The 21,767-nt window shown below is 36.8% G+C and overlaps 1 protein-coding gene across 22 annotated transcripts in view; it reads right to left on the bottom strand.

The window, feature by feature from the left end:
* Positions 1-650: 650 nt before the first annotated feature.
* Evi5 (ecotropic viral integration site 5) overlaps positions 651-21,767 on the bottom strand; it is a 317,622-nt gene continuing 296,505 nt past the window's right edge. For 21 of the 22 annotated variants that reach the window (XM_069315218.1, XM_069315219.1, XM_069315220.1 and 18 more), the window contains 15 exons: positions 20,746-20,901; positions 20,449-20,577; positions 16,477-16,647; positions 16,190-16,371; positions 15,694-15,871; positions 14,819-14,977; positions 14,143-14,277; positions 13,931-14,029; positions 13,615-13,719; positions 12,717-12,950; positions 11,675-11,851; positions 11,097-11,264; positions 10,694-10,789; positions 10,382-10,483; positions 651-2,995 (listed from right to left, as the gene is read on the bottom strand). In XM_069315218.1, coding sequence (XP_069171319.1) covers positions 2,612-2,995; positions 10,382-10,483; positions 10,694-10,789; positions 11,097-11,264; positions 11,675-11,851; positions 12,717-12,950; positions 13,615-13,719; positions 13,931-14,029; positions 14,143-14,277; positions 14,819-14,977; positions 15,694-15,871; positions 16,190-16,371; positions 16,477-16,647; positions 20,449-20,577; positions 20,746-20,901 — 2,475 coding nt within the window. In that variant the 3' untranslated portion in view covers positions 651-2,611. Of the gene's footprint in view, positions 2,996-8,538; positions 8,561-10,381; positions 10,484-10,693; positions 10,790-11,096; positions 11,265-11,674; positions 11,852-12,716; positions 12,951-13,614; positions 13,720-13,930; positions 14,030-14,142; positions 14,278-14,818; positions 14,978-15,693; positions 15,872-16,189; positions 16,372-16,476; positions 16,648-20,448; positions 20,578-20,745; positions 20,902-21,767 lie in introns of all 22 variants that reach the window. The other variant, XM_069315230.1, reaches the window with a different exon arrangement.

Genomic DNA, 21,767 nt, shown 5'->3' with positions numbered 1-21,767 from the left:
GCAAAATATGACCCATCGCCGTTTTCAGTAATTGACATATTTTCGGTATAAAAAGTCGTAATTTAAAAATGAAAATAGTTGCAGAGTCAGAATTCGACTCAAATCACGCTCAGGAGTCAAATTTTCGATATTTCAAGATATTTTGAAAACTGCAGGGGGGTTTGGGCAATATATGACCCATATACCAGCCCCTCCATGCCTTCTACCAGCCCACAATTGCTCCTACCAGGCCACATACCAGCTTACTATGACTCCTACCAGCCCCCCTCTATGCCTCCTACCAGCCCACCATGCCTCCTACCAGCCCACCATGGCTCCTACCTGGCAAGTATGCCTCCTACCAACCCACTATGGCTCCTACCAGCCCAATATGCCTCCTTCCAGCCCACCATGGCTCCTACCAGCCCCTCCATGCCTCCTGCCAGCCCACCATGCCTTCTACCAGCCCTCCATGGCTCATACTAGCCCACAATGCCTCCTACCAACCCACCATGGCTCCTACCAGTCCTCCTACACACACAACCTACCTACCTACACACCTACCCCCCCACACACACACACACCTGCAACTTTAATGGTGCTACATACCTACCCTGGCTTGGTGCCTTTTGATAATTACTTAACCAAAGATAAAAAAATGAGCAACAAAACTCTCTTAGTGATGTTTATTTTATTGAAGTATCATTGGTGTTAAAGATAAACTTCACACTGGAATGTCATTATCCCAGATTAAATATTCACACGTCCTTCCCTCATTAGTGAACTTAATAATAACATTCAATATCAAAGTTTTGTAGTAGGAGTAATAGTAGTAGTAGTACCACCACCACCACCTCCTGACGTTACCATGAACATAGTTCACATCCTGAAATTTGTTACTATTGATGATACCAACACAGTAGGTGCAAATTTCTTCCTATAAGATATTTGTAAGTATCGAAATATTGAGTATTGAATAAATTCTATTACTAAGTGACGGGTGCCTGTGTGTACAGATCTAGTATGCTTGCAAATAACAGCTGTAACAGTGAGTGAATAATAAACAATAAGCCACATACATACAGGAGCAATCCTTTTTGAAGCATATGGGAGGGAGAGAGGGAGGGGTCTCAAATTGCTTTAGAGCATTTACATTAACTCTTTTGCATTAATATCAATAAACTCTTGCAAACGTATTATATATATATATAAAAATGACCTGAATCTAGTTGGTGTATGAGCAATTTTAAAGCAAGACAAAACCACAATCACAGGAGCAAATGTAGCACCTCTGGGACAGTTACAAGTTAGTTTTAAAAGGTGGAAATAAGAATTTTGCAGCATAGTAAAATATTTATAAATAAATATATATATAAATATTTATAAATAAATATACTGTATAATATATATATATATAAATATTTATAAATATATATAAATATATATTATATATAATACATATATAATATACATATATATTTATATGCCAAAAGTTATGAAAGTCATAGCAAAAATTAAATGGACTGCACCTTGTGATTGTCACTCCCATCCATGATTTTAAGGAAGACACTTTAATAAGGATGTACGTAGTATGACATTAAGTAAAAATACAAAATCGTTGAAAATATACAATAACCAGAAATAAGAGATTGAGTAAATCAGCTGTTATCTAGTACAGTATATATATATATATATATATATACACATAATGTAAGTACATATAAAAGGAAACCTAAAATAAATAAATATATATCTTTGTTTTGGTTTCGTTAACCCACCTTCTCCCAAGAGAAGTGAAGGCTCAAGGAAAACATCACAGCTTTACATTGATTGTGCCTATAGATACCTGTGAAGCATGTCCTATTGCTACATTCTGGTATTCTGTCATGTCTCAATCCTGGAACAAATCTCAATAGCCCATTTAAACAAACTTCTAATCTACAGTTCAATACCTTAATTCTACTTTTCCAGAGTCAGTGCAATTCTCATTTGCACTTCTTTATCAAAATGAGCTATAAAACCCAAGATACTAGTATCCTGGGTAATTGGTATATTGTGGACACTGCTACATAATCAAGACATACTAGGTCAGGTAACCAACAACGTATTATTTGCTGGTTACTCCACATAAAAAAAAATAACCGTTTTGCATACAACCTCACACAAACTGTTTAAGCCACCTGTCAAGAACCTTCAGCGTCAATTAGTAGGCTTTATTTGGTATCAGTGAGGTTGAATCTCCAAACGTTACTAATATATTATTTTGCCCAATTTTGAACAAAATAGCAATTAAATAATTTGAATAGAAATCTCATACTGGTTATATGAAAGTATAAATACACTCAAATTCACATGATATTGATGTGGTCTACAGAGTAAAATGGATGAGCTAGCCTTAAGAGTGCCAAATACCCAATAACACACGACAACTTATCATCTCTAGTGTCCCACGTGTAAGGACTTTTCTGCATCATAGAAATGTACACACAATTCAACGACTTCTTTCCCAATTTTATGTACATTAATAAAAATGTTCTTATATCTACTTCATGTTTTAAAGCTGTCCATTTCATTAGTTGCATATCATTAGCAATCACCTTATACCAACTTGCACAAGTTCACAACATGATCACTAGTATGCTTCTCTCTCTTCACAAGTTGCAGAGCCATTTTGATATGCATCATCCCAATTTCTGACTTCTGGTAACTGCTCAAGGAATGCATCAGCAAGAGTTTGTGACGTTTTTCTGTTTGCAGTTTCCCGAGAGGGTGAGGGTGTTGATCTATCACTGCCAGTAGAAGGTATTCTTACTCTTTCATCTCTTGAGTGCTCAACTACTCCATTTTCCCCTTTAATTGAATAGTCATATTTCTTTGGCGATGAATCCGAATCTTCTAAGCACAATCTATAATCTTCTGTGTCCTCAATATCAGATTCTGGTCCACTTGTAAAGTCCAGCCTCTGCATGCTTACAGTTCGCGTCAGCCGCCGATTGATTGCAGTAAGACGTGCAATCTGATTAAAAGGAAAACAACTTAAGTATTTGCATGATGGAAATATTTTGAAGATAAAGCTTTCATTATACATTTCTGACTAATGTGTATTGTACACTATATTTAGAATGAAATACAGTGTATATCAATCAATATGTTGTGTTTATGCACACATGAAGAACATTGTAACATAGAGAGCACTATGTAACAGTTAAAACTGACAGATCCCTCAAAAATACATATGACCTATAGTGGCAGCTTCATGACCTAAAAAAATACAGCAGCCCCCCTTTTCCTCCTCACATAAAAGCCACTTTTTTGTGTAATGGATGTCCAAGTTATAAATGTAAAATTAACACACTCATGATACGCCTTGTGCCTTCAGATGGAGAAGAATGCTAATTTGCCAATTCTAAACTGATAAAATAAATAATCCTATTCCTCAATTGGCAACAATATTCCCGACCTTATTAACTTAACCTTAACTTAATTTATTATTTTGTTTAAGGACACATCTGCCAAATAACCAGTCATGTTTGTTTTCTCCATCATAATAAATAGCTGATAAAACCAACTTGTGTTTTACTGTACCAATGTGTTATGATCAAGACAACATACATAATTACTGCATCAGATTCTATACACAGTTAGGAAACAAGATGGCAAAATATGCTGGAGTGAAACACACCAAAGTACTAACACAGGGTTAATACATGTATGCAAAATGCTGTAGCCAACACTACTTAGCAACAGTAAATAAGAAATATTTGGAAGAACAATGAAGTTTACCAAAACCAGATAATTTACTGTATGTCCCATATTAACCATTTCTCATGCACCTCCATCATGCTATGTTGCTAAGGGCACTTTCCCTCCCTAACTCATCTGCCACCCCCTACTTTTTGTTTTCTTTTCAAACTGCAGTTTAATAGGATTAGCTCAATATCAATACCACAAGCAAGCTATAGATAATAAATTATGATTAGCTTACACTTCAATAATTTTAAGACAGAAATTGCAGAACTATATGATCTTAAGGATGCACTTTGTATGGAATTGTGCCCCAGGATGCACGGGCATTCCCCAGAACACACCAGTGTGTGTTCCTGTTAAAAATAATCCTTGCACAGGGCAGATCATCATCCAAATGTCTTAAATGAAAAGTACCATGTGATCCTCAACCAACACAACCTCTTGCTTCCCTTTTCTGATACTGTGGAGTGGGTAAAAAAAAAATCATCTAACGTAGCTAACGAAACTTCACTCAAGTGAAACAAAACTCTCTCTATAATATGGTAAACAATCACGCACAATAATCCCTTGTAACTTGATCCCTTAAAGCAGCAGTCACCAACTTTTCGGAGCTCATGGATTACCAAATTCATAATTATAAATCCAGTAGACCACTAATGTGAATCCAGCAGTCCATCAAACAAAAAATTATAGTCATTAAAGTCAAACTATTTGATGCCATTAAATATAACCGTCATAGAAAATACAGTTACATACAATACACAAATAAAATTGTCTCGCAGACCACAGGTTGGCGACCGCTGCCTTAACCCCTGGGCTGCTCATGATTATAGCCTGCAACTTGGCTATATAAAATATAAAAAATAAAAAAAAAATAAAAAAATCTTATAAAAGTGTGTGTTCTCTGACCAAGGGGGATGGGAAATATCGTAGGCGACATATTTTGGCCGCAATAGGGCGAGGAAGTCTGGCAAAATTGAGGAGCTGACAATGATAGGAGTCAGTCAGCTCCACTCGAGCTGTCTGGCGGGAGTTGCCACAAAGATATTATTACCTAATTATTTCAATGCGATTTTTTCTTATTTTTTCAGAAGGAATTATTCAATAGTGTGATATATTTCTATAATAAAATGTGTGAATCATTGCTATACTCAAAAGTATGGTGTGCATATTAGTGATTCAATTATTATGTTCATAAAACCATAATTTTGCTGTTATTACAACTATATACACAGGTTATTTATATACAGTGGAACCCTGGGTTATGAGCGTCCTTGTTTACGAGTTTTTCGGGTTACGAGCCCGATTTGCTCGGAAAATTTGCATCGGGATACGAATATTGCATCAGGTAACGAGTTTGTCGATACGCATACGGGCAGACCTAGCGCATGGTGGCATGGCGATCGCACCTCAGTTTACCAGTGCCTCGCACCCAGTGACTATCCCGCCTGAATTCTTCACAAGGATTTATGGTATTTTGTCGGATATTTGGCCATTTGAGCATAAAAGTTGTTGTTACAGTATATATCTCGCAATGGGTCCCAAGAAAGCCAATGGTAAGGTTCAAGGCAAGAAATCACGTGAGAATGACAATAGAGGAAAAACGAGATTTTTCGGAAGCATGAAAATGGTACTCTTTTTGTTAAACTAGCTAGGCAGTTCAACAAATCTTCAGGGGAGAAAGAGGAGGCAGTAGAGAATGTCCCTTCCTCATTAGTTAAGAAAATGTGTGCAGTATGGGAAGGACTGCAACGTTTTGCTAAAAAGAATCACCCAGATAAAGCTGTAGTAGGCCGCTGCATTGATCTTTTTAATGACAACGTGATGCCTCACTACAGACAAGTGTTGCAATGGGAAAAAAAATCTTCAATGGAACGTTTCCTTGTGAGAAAAGTAAGAAAATCAAGCAGTGAGCCACAACCAGGACCTAGTGGTATGCAGACAAAACGTACCAGAGTGCACTCCAGAGAAATCTTCACTGCCTGATGTTCAGAACACTCTTCTTGGCCTACTATGCAAGACCCAATTTGCCTAATAAGCCAAGTTTTCTTGAATTTGTTTTTCTAATTTTTTTCTAATGAAATGATAAAGCTGTCCATTTCATGATGTATGAGTTAATTTTGTTTAATTTGAGTTAAAACTAACGTAGGTATATGACCGAACCTAACCAACCTTACCTAACCAAACCTAGGTAAGTCAATACTTTATGTTCTTGTTATAATATAATAATGTTTCAAATAAATCAACTAATTTTTTTTGTTTAAATAAGGAAAATCACTCGGCCTATTAGGCAAATTTGGCCTTGCATAGTAGGCCGATAAGTGAATTCTGGCTAATAGGTACGACATATTATATTACATTATATATATATCTATCTATATCTATATCTCACACACCACACACACACACATATACATATATATATGTGTATGTGTATATACGTATACATATACATATATAAGCATCTGCACGTTTTGTTCACTATAACAAACCACTAAGTTGGTATGATTTGTCAAAACAAAAACGAGTGGGCGCCACACACCAGCCAGCCAATGCCGCCACCTTCCCTCCCTCAACACCACCTCGCTCACCAACATTCCTCCTCCCACCATACTGTTTTTGCTTTTATTCACTATATACGGACATTACATATAAGTATCTACACGTTTTGTTCGCCATAACTATACAACTAAGCTGGTATGGCGAGTTCAGACAATAACAGAGGTCGTCACACACAAGTCGGCTGATGCTGCTTCCCTCCCTCCCTCCCTCACTCGTTCAAGACCCCACACACACTAACATTCCTCCTCCAACCATACTGTCTGTGGTGTTATTACACTATATACAAGTATTTGCACGTTTTATTCACCATAACTACAACTAAGCTAGTATGGTGCCCAAACAGCATAGTGGCCACCATACACTGCATGACAAGTCATGCAGATGATGCCACCTCCCTCACTAAAATGGCTTCTCCCAACATACTCCTTTTTGCTGTTATTACACTAATACACACGTTATATATATAAGTATCTACATTTGTGTTCACATAGTGAACAACTAAGCTGATATGGCAAATGCAGACACTAACAGGTAGCCACACGTAGTAAGCAGACGAAGCTACCTCCCTCCCTCCGTATTACTCCTCGCACCATACTATGCACAGTGCAAATTATCACAACAATCCTGCTATTATCCGAATCCTGGTCATTTTTATCAGTCGGTGGTCTTCTGTAATACTATCATCACTAAATAATACCAGTTACATGTATATTTTGACATTTTTAGGTGATGCTGTGGTCACAAGCTGAACAGCAGTGCTATTAGTTCATGCTGCATGCTTCAGCCATGGTTGCTCACTCAGTACCGAGGCGCTCTCACCCAGGAATGTTGACCCTGATTATTTTTTTAATATGGTGTCTGTTTACAAGAGCCCTGAGGAAGCTGATGCGAACCCTGTGTAGCCACTGGACTTTTAAATCCTACATAGTACTCCCAACCATACATAGCTGTAGTGCGCAGTCCCGCAATAGTTACTCGCCCCAGCTAGATGTATTGCGCAGTTTAAGGGTTAAAGGGTTTCATAAGACATGTGTACAAGGTTAGCCAATCTGACAATACTGTATATCCTAGCAACAATAATAGGAATACAGTATATATAATGTTCAAACCAATGATTCATTAAGAAAGATTGTCTCTGGACTGTATCCATAATTACCCCAAATACTTATGCTGGCTTGCATAGCACAATTTCTCTGGAGCATCCCTAGCATAACTTGAAAGCTTACTGCATTAGGAAACTTCCATCCAGTACCACAATTTAATACCAATATCCTTGCCTGTTCTCACAAAAATTTAATAATATATTTATAGACTTGCATTTTGATTACCATACCCAGTAAAGTTCCCATTCTTAGTTGTTTAGAAGTCGTGCAGCTTCTTTATAAGTTCCTCATCTCTCATTCATTTCAATTACACCCATTTCTTTCTCACTGGTATGACTTACATTTTACTATTTTATCACTAAAAAGACACCCATCTTAAATTATTTTGTTCTAGAAATACAATAGCATATAACATGTATATTTCATCATTGACCCAATTTTAGAAATCAACCATTTTTTTTTTAATTGTATTAACTGCACTCCACCTTATTTAATATTTAGAACAAGTTAACTTATAAGAGAATAAAGAAAATCAGGAAATGTAAATAAAAAACTTATAAATTCATAAGGACAAGGAGTTGCATGCAAAGCAAGGGTCAGTAGATTTTAAACTTGCATTCTAATTGAAAATTTATAATAAGCATATATTAAACATTTTTACATCATTCATTTAATGTTTCTATAAAAATATGACAAGATGATTAACCAATATAGACCTTTTTCATAGGAAACAAAATTAGGTTTGAGCATATTATCTATTGCCATTCCAAAATTATGTCAATTTCAAAGTAGTGGTAAAAATTCCTTATTTTTTAGCATGCATATTTGAAAAAAATATCCTATTAATTGCCTAGAGGTCTTCTCCCACTTTTGACAGCAGGCTACCATATCTTAAAATAACCATACTCTTGTATTTCAAGCTGTTGGATATAATAAACATCTAACTATGGTAGAAATCTTACAAAATAATGTCAACAATCTTAAGGATTTAATCTTATTACCTGTACATAAAAAAAACGGTTATTAATGTTGGTTATCAAATGAAACGAGAAGCAGGAAGTTGGTCATGCATGTCAAACCCAAAGATGGTGTTTCTACATCTTATTGCATAAGTGGTCATGCATAACTATGATGCCAAAGCACTTACGCTGTCCTTACTTCTCTGTTGGCTGCAGGTGCAAATGTGTTAGAAAACCATGGTTAAAAGTGACAGTACATACGTGACAAAGACCTAATTAATTAAGGAGAATTAGAAGATTCGGTTGGTGAAGCAATAACTCAGCTTGATAAGATTACATGAAATTAATATCTAACTACAAATTTTCAGAAGTGCACAAATATACATGATGCCAAGTTCTCTTAATAACTTAAGGTTCCTCAATGGATTTGCAGCAAATCTGTTCAGTGTAAGTAAGTTATGTAGGATGCTTGTGAGAGATAATGAAGGGTTTAATGTTTTCTTCAATCATTCGAGTTTGTTAAAGAATTTAAAACTGGCTTGGAGAGTTTGGAAGATGTACTCTACACAAATTTTCAACTGCAGTAAATAAATATTTAAATATAAAATGTTTAAATTTTGTTAATTTAAGATGATTTACAGAACAAGTTACCCAAACAAGTAGGTACAGGAAGTCTAACTGAAATTATGAATCACCATCCTGGTAACAAAACTAGCCATAACAACACATAGGATGGGAATTGCAAGCATAAGCACAGGTATAAGACTGATTCAGCAGCTCCTCAAAAATATACCATGGACAATTAATAATAAGCAAGTTTACACGGCATCTATCACTAAAACTATAAAATCAGAGGTTTATATATTCTAATACACAAGTGAGCTCTTCTTAACGTGGGGGGTGAATGTTATAAGTAGTCATATTCCGAAGAGTGCATTGGATAAAAACAGCCAGGTACTTGAATCATTTTACATTAAAATAATGGAGGAAAAGCTGGGAACAGTATTAAATAAAATGAGTGAACAAAGGTAAATAATTAAAAGCAAATGTTTTCATTTGTATTCCCTTTCCCCCTAACTGAGGGCAATGGGACATTATACTTTTACCACAGAAGGGAAGTGACTGGCTTTAGAAAGGGCAATGGGGAGAGTGGACTAAAAATCTGAAGGGGAGAGTGGACTAAAAAATGAAGAGTGACTGACTTCATGGACATTGTTAATACAGATCCAATACATATATCTATATATGTTTTTTCTACAAGTATGTTACGAGAAATACAGTACATCAATTTTAAGCATGTGCTTTGTAGTAATCTCTAATATCTGAAGTGTTTGCTGCATTATTATTGTCCATTATTGTAAGGAAGCAAGATTAGAAGATCCCATATACAGGTGTTGCATACAAGGCTAATTGGCTTAAGAGAAACTATTCTATTTGATTTCTCACTATGAATGCAAATTTTGATGATATTTTTGTCAAAAATGTTCTGAATGCTACAAACATTTGTTGAATCACTTGTAGTGTATACTGTGGCAATATGGAGATGCATCAAAGCTGTTATATATTAAGCATGTGTTAGTGGGCAAATTTTGGCTGCATAAAGCTTGATAATGTGAGACAAATGGCAAGTCAATAATGATTCTTGCATTTTCTTTAATTCTACAGTATGTACATACACAGTATGTATTTTGTTTTTAACAAAATTTATCATTGTAAAGTTTTGTAGCAATATTTTTCAATACAAGAATCAAAATTAACTGAAAAATTTGGGTGCATTGTGCAATTTTCAACCATTCCATTTCATCAGACCCTTTACAGGGAACTTCTGGAATATTAACATTAAGTGCTGAGCAATTACCTATTTCAGTAAACATTCTCGTGGAGCAATATTACGGCTTTCGTACTTATTTCCCAGGCGTTTAACATTTTATTATTGATAACACAATTTTTAAGCACTCCTTATTAAAATTATAGAATGCAGTCTTGTAACAATTACCAAAATCTTGATTCTAATTCTATCATTAACCTTACCTCTGACTGAAGTTCAGCCACCTTATCTTGGAGTCGGGGAACTTGATCACTGTCACTGCCACCAACCCGAGACACTTCACCTTCTGTGACCAATTCCTGGTTCTGGAAGAATTCACATTTAAAGTGCAATAGTTTATTACCATTATTATGGTTTAAATGCATTGATTTAAATTTTGTTACAATATTTTCTTTATGTTGTACAGTACAGTACTTTATAAAACAATTATTTTAAGTAATACTTTTATCACATGGTAGGCATTTTCACCTGGTAGACAGGAATAACTATGTGATTAAGGGATTTATTTAATTTACCTTATATTCTAATGAGGATATTTTCTGTGTGAGCTCAGCTAAGCTCTGAGATTTCTCGGCTTCACGAATTCTTGCCAGCATCTTTTCCTCCTTCATCTGAAAATGCAGTTTGGTTAAAAATGTAAACGAGGAAGCATGAAAAAAGCAGTAATTAAACAAATTTTATGCATATTCTAAACATGTGAAAATTATTACCAATTATACAACTTGCATATTTTAAATTGGTTAAAATAGATGACCTGCTTACATACTAAACATTTCAAATTGGGCAAAATGAAATTTAAAGTATTCGAGAAGCAAATTAACCCTCTTGAAAGTTGTTAAAAAAAAATCCCATATAGCAACTTGAACAGTGTAAGTGTTACAGAGACATACTATACAGTAATCAAATTTTTGTACACACCTGGCTTTCGAGGTCAGTGTATTTTCTCTTGTGATCACCCAGCTGAGACTGCATTGTGCGAATATTGGCCTCGGCAGCATCCAGAGCTTCTTGCAACCGCTTGTTCTCCTCCTCTTGCCGCTTCATCTGGTTAGTTGACACTTGTACTGCCGTTTCAAGCTCCATAACCTGGAAATCCATGAAATACCCTTGAGTCATGTACATTCAATATAGATTAGAAAACTGAAAGAACAAATTATCCAAATAATTGAAGCACTTAAATGCGATTTCTCCTGCACATTGACTGAAAATATATTTAAATTGGGAATGGAAATTTCAGGATGAAGTGTCCATGAAAACTATTACAAAACTCAGAAAATTTAAACAGGGAATAGGCTTTATTTCTTTTTATCATTAACCAAGTTTTGTTACATTGAGTAATTCACATTTTATAATTATCTAAATATAAAACATGCAAAATGTCTACATTTGGAAAGTTTAAATACAATTCTGGAATCCTAAAATTGTAAAAATTTAAATTGGCAATCTCCTCATAACCAATAATAATATAGTACTGTACTTAAAAACATTATGGTCACCTTTAATCTGGCCTCCTTGAGCTCTGCCACAGCAGCAGTCTCATGTAATTTGGTGGTCATGAGCTCCTCCTCCAGCTTGGCAGCTTCATGTGACCTGTCCCAGAAGAGACCAAGCTTTTTGCTTGGTGTGCTCGTTACGTCTGGCTTGGCTGCCTCGCTCTTGTCTCCATGCTGATCCTGAATGATAATACATACCCTATAGATACACGTTTTGAAGTTCGTAGAAGGAAAACCTACTAAATTAGTTACAATTAGTTACAAATTCATGACTCTTTCCACATTTCACTTTTTTATGTACAAGAGTTCTTACATTCTTGTACAGCCACTAGCACACACAGCATTTCGGGCAGGTCCTTAATCCTAATATTCCCTGGAATATGACCCCGCCAAATCGTTTAACAACCAGGTACTGGTTCTCATTTTACTGTTGGGTAAACAGAGGCTACAGTTAAGGATTTGAGCCCAATAAGTCCTCCCCGGCCAGGATACGAACCCAAGTGAAATCCCACTCGTCCCACACAAATACAGTATTTTAAAGGCATATGACTGACTGATGTTCAAGTAGGTCAAAAAATATATACACTATTAAAATAATTTACCCATTTATTACTGGTACCACAAGAGTATGAGCAAGAGTGAATATTATATTTTCATAAAGCCATATAACCTAGGCAACAACAGGCTGTTGGGGTGCACAAGCCAAGGCTACATTCAATTGTCCAGTCAATTTTATTCTACTTTCCAAGACAAAACAATATTTATCAAGATCTAGAACCAGACTGGACCAATTCCGAGCAAAATTTAAAACAAGAATGATGTTAGCTGAAGTACAGATAAAGGCAACTATTAATATGTATATACAGTACAGTAAATGTAGTGAAATTAATATCTGAAAAATAAATCATGTACTCGTGTAAATCATGTAAATACTGTTACCAATATTCAAAGACTAATATTGCTTCTTATTAATTTGTAATGAAAATCATTCTTTCAAACCGATATCAGAATAAAAATGTCTACACAGAGAAAACCATAGTCTTACCTGAACATGCTTTGTCCAAAGTTGTGTTAATTCTTGAACTCTGTGTCTCAGGTCTTTGAGGGCCAAGTTGGCTTCTGCCTCCCTTAATCGTACGGCAATCAATTCCTCTTGTAAATGAGCTACAGAATGTTCTGGAGTTGCCTCTCTCAATTTCTTTTGCTCCTCTTCTAGCTCCTGGATCCTGGCTCTAAGATCTCTAATAGTTGCCTCGGCCTCGGCTGTTTTCAATCTAACCTATACACAAATATTTTGGGTTTAATTTTGTACTTCTTGTGTTTTTCATATAGCACATTAGTATATTGTAAATCTTATCGATCAGTCTACAAAAGACATGGATTCATCATTTTTGTTGGAATAAGCCTGTTTTGCACTTTCAAATGGAAGAGGCAACAAGACCAGATTAAAAAGGGGCACAACATTTTTTGGAAAGTTTCATGAACATTAAAGAAAAAAGCACTGGTCCATTAATTATATTATCCACACTGAGATGGCAGCACCCGAGATAAACCAAGCACCATACTCGCCATGTCCTCCCATCATCTCTACGGTCTTCCTCTCCTCAAATGCACTTTAATACTCTCTTATCACCAGTTTATTGGTACACTCTTCTACTATATACTGCTCTCTATATTATAAATATATCTCTCCTCTTAAACATTCTGTTCTGCTTTTTACTTCTTTTCATGTCATTTTCATCTATGTTATTGACATGAGCACAGTCACAACTACTGATGATAGCAAGGCAGGTGCCACACTTAAAACTTGCACCCAAGGATATAATCACACTTCATGCCACTACATTAGTCTTCTCACATAGTTTATTCTCTCTTCATCAGAGTTAAAAGTATTAAAACAATTATTATACTGCATTAGTTTTCACAACATAAAGGAACCTTACCTGAACTAGCTCCTCTTGAAGACATTTAACCAACTCTTCCTTTTGTCTTAGTTCCTCCTCTTTGACCATAAGTTCTGCTAGAGATGACTCACGCGACGAGCAATTCTGAAAACAAATATTTCCATTTATTGAGCTTTCATATCTCAGCTTGACATTACTGGTACCTTGCAATACAGTACTGTATTACCAAAGATAATTTTTATTACATAACAGCACTTCAAAGTTTACAGGACAGTTTTCTGTCCCATAGCAATTTATGGAAACCTAATATATTGTATTCAGTATATAAACAAACAACATATCAGGATGTACATACCTCTTCGATCATTCCAGTTAATTTCCGGATCTTATCTCGAGCATCCATTAAAGCTTCCATCGTTTCCCCATCATGTTGCCTCAGAGCGGCAAGCTCTCGCTACAATAACAGTACAGGAATACATTTCAATAATCAATTTCAATTGTACATTTCAATAAATACTTTGGATACAAGAACATATTAAGCATATTTTAAAAACTTTCCATTTATACCTTAATGGCAAAATTATGTTCTGCCTCCTCAGCTCGTGATACTTGACCCTGGATGAGTCTGTCAGCAAGAGCAGAAGATTCCGCCTCCAAACAGTCTATTCTTTGACGGAGTAATCTATTTTCTGTCCGTAGTCTCTGAAGTTGGAAATAATTTAATTGTAAAATTTGGGTAAATTTTCATGATCATATATTACCAAAGAAAATCCAAGGTAGATTGTACTACTCCCTGCACATAAGCAACAATATTCATTTTGTATATTAGCCATCTCAGTGTTAGTAGTATGAGTTGACTTGAAAGCAAATTAAGCAACATTTACCAGTCGATTCATAAATTCATAAATATAAATACTGTATCATATCCTATTAGCATATCTTCCACATTAGTTTGACACAGTAACCTTCACCTAAGTTTGAACAGCAAGTACAGTACTTGGCAACATGTTAACTATAGTGTCTTTTTTTTTAAATGAAGTTGACCACACTTAACTTCCAAATTACTGTAAATTCTTTGTATATAAGTACCTCAATCACTAGTTTTAAACTTTAAGATTACACTGATACAAACAATTACCTAGTGTCCTTTCCTGCAGAAAATAATAATTAAGAGACTAGGAAAGCTCTTACATTCTAACAATGATCACTTTCATTACAATGTTAAACAAAAATTCATATGTACTTTTAGCTCAACCAATTCCTCTTGCTCTTTAGTCTTCATTGCTGTGTATTCCTTCTCCATTTTCTTCATTTTCTTAACATTATACCGTAGAGAGTATGCCAGAGAAAAGTAGCCTTCAGGATCGCCTTCAAACTTAGCTGGCAAATCTCGTTGAAAATACTGAAAAATAATTAAAAGCCAGAAATGAGTGTTATTTACTAAGAGCACTTCTTAACAGAAATTGCTACAGATAATGACAAATCATGGCTGAATTAAGCAATGGTAAATAATGATATGTTAGTTTGTTCTTTTAGATTCAGCTACTCTGAACAAACGTTCCAGGTAGCATGGGCTATGGTGAGCCCGTATTGGAATTTGAAATAGCGACATCATTTTCGAAGATGTAAAGAAATAGACAGAGGATAAGCAAACATTACCGATACAAGAGCACATGGCATTAATGGTGCATTGATAGCCCAGACCACTGCGACAGTATGACTAAGAATAGCATCACTACTGTATTATTCAAAGTAAGAGACCAATGGTTATAAAATCCACCACTGTGACATGCCAAGACAGATATAAATGTAAACAATGAACAGTACTGTGTATACATGACCTTTAAAGATCTTTTGTTGCTGTACTTCTTACAGGGAGATTACTGTTTAAAGACGATACTATTCAATACCAATATATACACTTGTATTACATTTGATCAACCCTACCCTTAACTGACACCCAATTCTATAGTTACAAATAAGTGTATCATAGCAGCAGCTTAAACATTTGAAACCTATAGTATAAACATCTCTACCTTTAACATTATAAGAATGTAATCTTAATTACAAATTAGTTACTATAGAATATCAAAATAGTTATAGTTCACCAATCTTCACCTTGAGCATTCCCTCCATGTCCATACAAAAGAGGTCTTCTTTCCCTAGTGTGAGGCAGGCTAGGGCCGTCCTGAATATAACTTCTAAACCATCCACCAAGAAGCAGTCCATTACACGGCACGCAAGAGGCTGAGGCAGCGTGGTGGAGAACAACGTCAAGAACCATGATGAAGCGTACCTGTACGAAGAAAATACAACTACTGTACTGTGCTTATATTACATAACACATTTATATATTTTCATTAAGTAAAAAAAAAAAATCAAATCTTGTAAAGCTATGTATGGTATACAAAAGAATACAAGTCACTTGGTTCTAGATAAATTTCTACCATCTTCTCTTCAACTTGAGTAAATTGCAGATAAACTCTTGAAAACAGTGATATCAATTGTATCAATTTAGCACAGTACAATACAGCACTGTACTGTAAATACAATGAATTCTTAACAGATGCACACAGTCATTAATATCTATATCTGTATTTAAAGTTTGACTCACATTGATGTGTGAAAGCTCTGCGAGGTAAAGTGAGCATGAAGGTCTGGTAAGTGTTCCTGGATGAGACACTCCAACTGGTACATGCACAGCCCCAATTCTGCCATCGAGGGTTTGAACATCTCGCGCATCCGGTAGTCCTGCATTAGTTTGACTAAAACGGCAAAGGCTTCCTCCTCTGGCATCTGAAATTTATTAACGAGTTAATAAAGTACGGTATTTTCACCGCTTTTGATATATAATGTACAGAAAGATTCATTTGACCGATAATGCAAAATGTACGCGATTACCTGCATCAGTAGAAGTCCAACAATGAAAGCAGAACCTTGGCAGTAACCAACTTCTCGGTCATGCAGGGAGTATGCTTTCATAACATTAAACAGACTCTCTTGTCCCAAACCATCCTTCTCCTTGAAAAAGTCATGCTCAGGATAAGTGCGAGCAATGTCCCGACGAATTACCTGCAAAACACCATTTAATCATTGTACCTTTTTTGAATTAAAAAAACTATTGCCTCACAAATTGCCAAAAGCGTGCCCATAGCAAGATGCAGCACAGTGAATCTGCCCTGATAGCATAAAAGTGCAAAAAATTCTGAGTTATCACATTCAACTGCTCCCTTAGGCAAAATCCTATTGCCCTCTAGTTGTTTTACTCCAGTCAGGGCAGGTCAACATCCACACTGGCATGCAATTTTTGAAACTGTCGCTGTCGAGTCATGCTTGTGCTAGGGAGACACTGAAAAACATTCAATACAACAAAAATATAAAGAAAAAAAGTACAGTACTGTACAGTACTTTACACAACTCTAAAAGCCTTTTGAGATATAACACGGCAACATTACTGATTACCAAGCTGCGCATTGGGTGCCTACATAACCACTCTGCAGATCTCTACTGTTGCATTGACTGCCACCTGGTGATAAACCTGACATCCCAACACAGCCTTCCAGCCCAACCTAATCACATTACATCCTGAGTGGCCTTTTCTGCTGGTTGTGAACAACCCAATTACAGTACTTTCATTCAAGTGGCTTGTATAATCTTCAGAAACTTTCATTAGTACAGTGGGCTTATGATACGAGTAAATATTTCTTGTGTGTAGACAAGTCCATTGTGTGTCTGAATTTGCATCAACCAGCGATTAGTTACCTCATCTGTAATGCTTGGTTCATGTCTTCCAGCAGTAGTGATCATCCTCTTGTAAGGCATGGTGATCTTGTGTGGAATTTCTATAGAATTTCTATGACAGAGCTAAAACCATTTTTATGGAGAGTCAGTGGCAGTGATTATCTTTCATCACTTTTTAATTTTCTCTCATTGCCAGTGTGAGATGGCCTCACATGCTATTTAATGTTATTTTGTTATTTATCAGCTTTCAAATCTTCACGTTTCTGTTCTTAAATGATTTTCACACTTTTTTTTTTTTTTAGCTGCTTCAGCTTCTCTTGCTTTTAGTCCTAAGCTCTTTAAGCTTGACAGGGCAATTTTTTCATACTGTTCCCTCCCTCTACCTCCAGAGCATGTTTGGGTCCTTTATAAACTGCCAAAGTTGTAAATGTCAAGACATTACCTATTTAAAATTTGGCCAAGAAACCTAAGGAATAATGAAGGGGGACCTAGACAAGCCATCAACATCCTGTCCCTTTCAAAGCTACTAGAGAAGGTGGACTTTGGATAAATTTTGGTAAATAAAATGCTCCACTTTCTTTTCATTTTTATTTGAGGGGTGACAATTTTGGGTCACTCCTCCCTAGAGATTTTGTTCCACATGGGATTGGCAATGAGCAATTGGGTTAACGAGTTTCCATGCTCGCTTCACTGCCGAGTTTATTATGCTTGATCGTGAGGACTTAGCAAATCTCAATCGCAACCTTCTCATTCTTAGTCAAGAGTAGCTCAAGTTAAGAACCTTTCAATCTTCGTTAGAGTCTGGTTACTTCATCTGTTGGTGCACGGTTACCCCTGTGGTGTGTGCGCACGCAATTACTGTACGGTATTCTATTCACCTGGGTTCTAGGAGACTAACCGTGAACCCCACTCGTGTGAGGCCGAAGCTCTATCGACCGAGCTATTGAGTAGTCTTAAGGAAAGTTTCCAGAAGCAGCATCCTGCTGCCAAAATGGAATTTTCGACTTTCCCCTGACTACTACTGAAGCTCAGAGGAATTAGTGAACCACACCCACATCATCCACACCCTACTGTACGGTATTTCCTGGCATCTACACACTCCACCTCTGATTCTCTTATCTGAATTCTTGTACAACAGTCCCATGCATGAAGGCAAATATCCTCCAGGTGTTTTTGCAAAGGGGTTTAAGGTGAATCACACCCAGGCAAACTCGTAGAGTCACGATTTAAACTTTATAACCTAAAGGTAATCTTCTTTATGTTCTATGCTGACTTCCAAACTTTTAAGTCCACCAGGATTCTAACCTGCAGGTACCTTTTTAAAGTTTTCAGTCTGTGCCACCAGTATTGCTTTGGGCAGGCTTTCTTCATCATCATGACTTTCTTTTATGGCATGGTCAGATTTCGGAGAGTGAGGATTGTGAAGTGTGCGACTACTGTTCTTCCTGCCACGTCATCCCTACAGCTTCTATTCATACCATACTTTTATGTCAACAATCTCATGTTGCCCTAGCATCAGCAGGACCCAATGAAGACAGTTTCAAACAAGTTTCTTGCTACTCCAGTGCAGAATGTCAACCAGATCAGACTGCACAAGACCACCACCAGAGGTCATTTTGACTTTGCCTTAGGGAGCAACAGCACCACTCGGGAAAGTGCCTCCGATATACTAGTAGTGTTCTGATACGTCAAAACTAGATTTGAATATGCACAGGTACTATATTTCATTTTTAAGAAGCATAGCAAACTTCAAATGTAAATGCAAGAAATTCAATTACTGTTCTAGTATGCAGAAAGAAACCACAGTTTTAGGAACCTGTTAAATACACCTACCTATATACAATATCCAATACATGTACAGTACAGTAGCTTCAATGTCAAGCATATAGGGTGCAAGAAATGTAAGTGTGTGTCACTTCATAAATATCAATGGCCAAAGACTCTTAGTGATCCATCAAATGGGAAGAGAATTATAGGTAGTCACTCAATAACTGTAATCAAAAGGAAAAGCAAAAATAGGCCCCCCTCCAAGAAATCCCTGATCAGCCAGACTATGATGCTCGAGATGGCCTCGTGCTATAGCATCAGGAAGACAGATCAGGCACGAGGCCACAATGGTACCATGAGGATGGTAACCTAAGACCATCATAATATACAGTGTGTAAGTAATTATCAAAAGAAGGCACCAAACCGGGAAGGCTATGTAGCACTATCAACTGTGCGGAATAATCAGAGGACACTAAATATCACCAAAGATGCCAATACAAGAATAGATATACAGTATGTAGGCGATACTAAACTCTTATAAGCCTGGTGAGAGGTGCAGAGCTATCTCCAAGGACTCTGGTCCATATACAGCTCTAAACACCACCACTCCTTATATGTCATACACTCTTCGTTCTTTTCTCATGTTTATGGCCTTATCTTTCCTCTCCACACTATGGTTTTATTCACCAGACTTTAAAAGTGGTCCGTGATCTTATTGCTTCCATCACTCCAAAATGTACCATTTGCACTAAACTCTTCCTAGAAGCAAATCCTCATAGTTTCTTAGTACTGTACCGACTCGTATAACAAGATTTAAATCAAATACTGTACTGGGCAGTATTATATAAGAAATCCACATATTTCCATATTTCATACTTTGTTACCACTATGAATTTAAAATCATTCCTTTCACTCAAGAAAATCCTCACATCCACTGTCCCTAGGCTCTCGGTAACCATAATACACCACACCTGCTCTAGCATACTATGTTAGTGCTATACCTACTCTCGTCAAGTATCAAGTCTCCAACACTTTCAGCATTCTTATCAAATTATACATTTAATTACTCGACCCCAATTTTATTTTATTTCCATGCATAGTTTTTGCTCTCATTACAACACACATTACAAGCAACACAAGTTTGACATGTATTTCTCAATTCTCCCATTATACTGTGAATGACATCATTTACAGTAAACCTATTCAAAATAGGTTACCAAGCTAGAAATGGATTATAGGTGCAAGAGACTATATATACAGTCAAGACTGTATATATAGTCTCTTATATTGGTATTGGTATTGACAAATCACACACACACACAACCGTGTGTGTGTGTGTGTTAACTAAAATGCGAGTTAGCGAACCTTCTCACACGCTGATGTAGTTCTGAGGTATTCTGCATATTTGGCTTTCTCTGGAGAGTTGTGTGCTGAGCAAAGAAGCTGCCAAGTGATCCCTCGGAAATGATGGGGGATACCTTTACGTACCAACTCCTGCAAATAATAAAGGTAACAGCATGTAGAGTGTTATGGGGGAAAAATCAACTTTATGAAAAGAAATGTCTAGTTCCACTATTTTGATCACAGTTCACATCACTTTGTACTAATGTTACCTCAAGATTCCACTGAGGATCTAACCATGGGTAAGAAATTTTAGTTCACCTTCATCTGCATGCTCTTCTTTTTGTTCCATGTTTCCCAATCGTTGACTAGCCGTCCCCATAGCCCCCATAGATCCTCTTCTGGATCCTGTAGTTGTGATCCCCCAGTTGAGCCTCCTCCTGAAGACCCACTTGAACCTCCTGAAGCCACAGAGATCTGTCCAAACAGTTATACATGAATGATGGAACAATGTAATTAAACGAATGTCGTCCTGAAAATGGTACACAATTAAAAATTGTGTTAAAAAAAAATTGCGGTATTAGCTCACCACATATGGATGGTACTTTGCTTAGATACCATGCTTGTGGTCGTTCTCGAACACAAACTTGATAAAATAATTCAAGAAACCAACAATCTTATCATGACTAACTTGCTTAGCTAAATGAATTTTGGAGTTCAGCTCCTGAGCCCATTATGTGTCGCTAACCTTTTTCACCACCACCCCAGGAAGGGTATGGGGGGTTTATAATAAATCAACTAAATTAAAAAGAATAATACTGTACTGGTGGTGACCTTAAAAAATTAAAAACAAATTAACAAAAATATTCAGTTACCGAGTAGCTAGATTACAAATATTTAATACACGTATGTTAAGGGTAATCCTTAAAATGTAATTTCTTGTGTACTGGATTTTGTTGTATGAATCGGTGACAAAATATGACTCGAATTTAAGGAGAGCCTCTAAAATTGTGGGAAGTAAATTCAACACATCAAGGACCAAAATAAATGGATAATGCCACAAGAATAATGGTGTACAATGTTAGGGGGGGGGGGGGGGGGTGTGCACTGCACAGGGTGTGGGGGGGGAGAGTGCACTGCACAGGGTGTGGGGGGGGAGTGCACTGCACAGGGTGGGGGGGAGGTGTGCACTGCACAGGGTGTGGGGGGGGAGAGTGCACTGCACAGGGTGTGAGGGGGAGAGTGCACTGCACAGGGTGTGGGGGGGGTGGTGCACTGCACAGGGTGTGGGGGGGGGGGGAGAGTGCACTGCACAGGGTGTGGGGGGGGAGTGCACTGCACAG

This window comes from Procambarus clarkii, chromosome 81 (genome assembly GCF_040958095.1).
Source record: "Procambarus clarkii isolate CNS0578487 chromosome 81, FALCON_Pclarkii_2.0, whole genome shotgun sequence".
In the NCBI taxonomy this organism is placed as follows: Eukaryota; Metazoa; Arthropoda; class Malacostraca; order Decapoda; family Cambaridae; genus Procambarus; species Procambarus clarkii.
The sequence above is the reverse complement of the archived record's forward strand: the minus strand, read 5'-3'. Positions and strand labels throughout refer to the sequence as shown.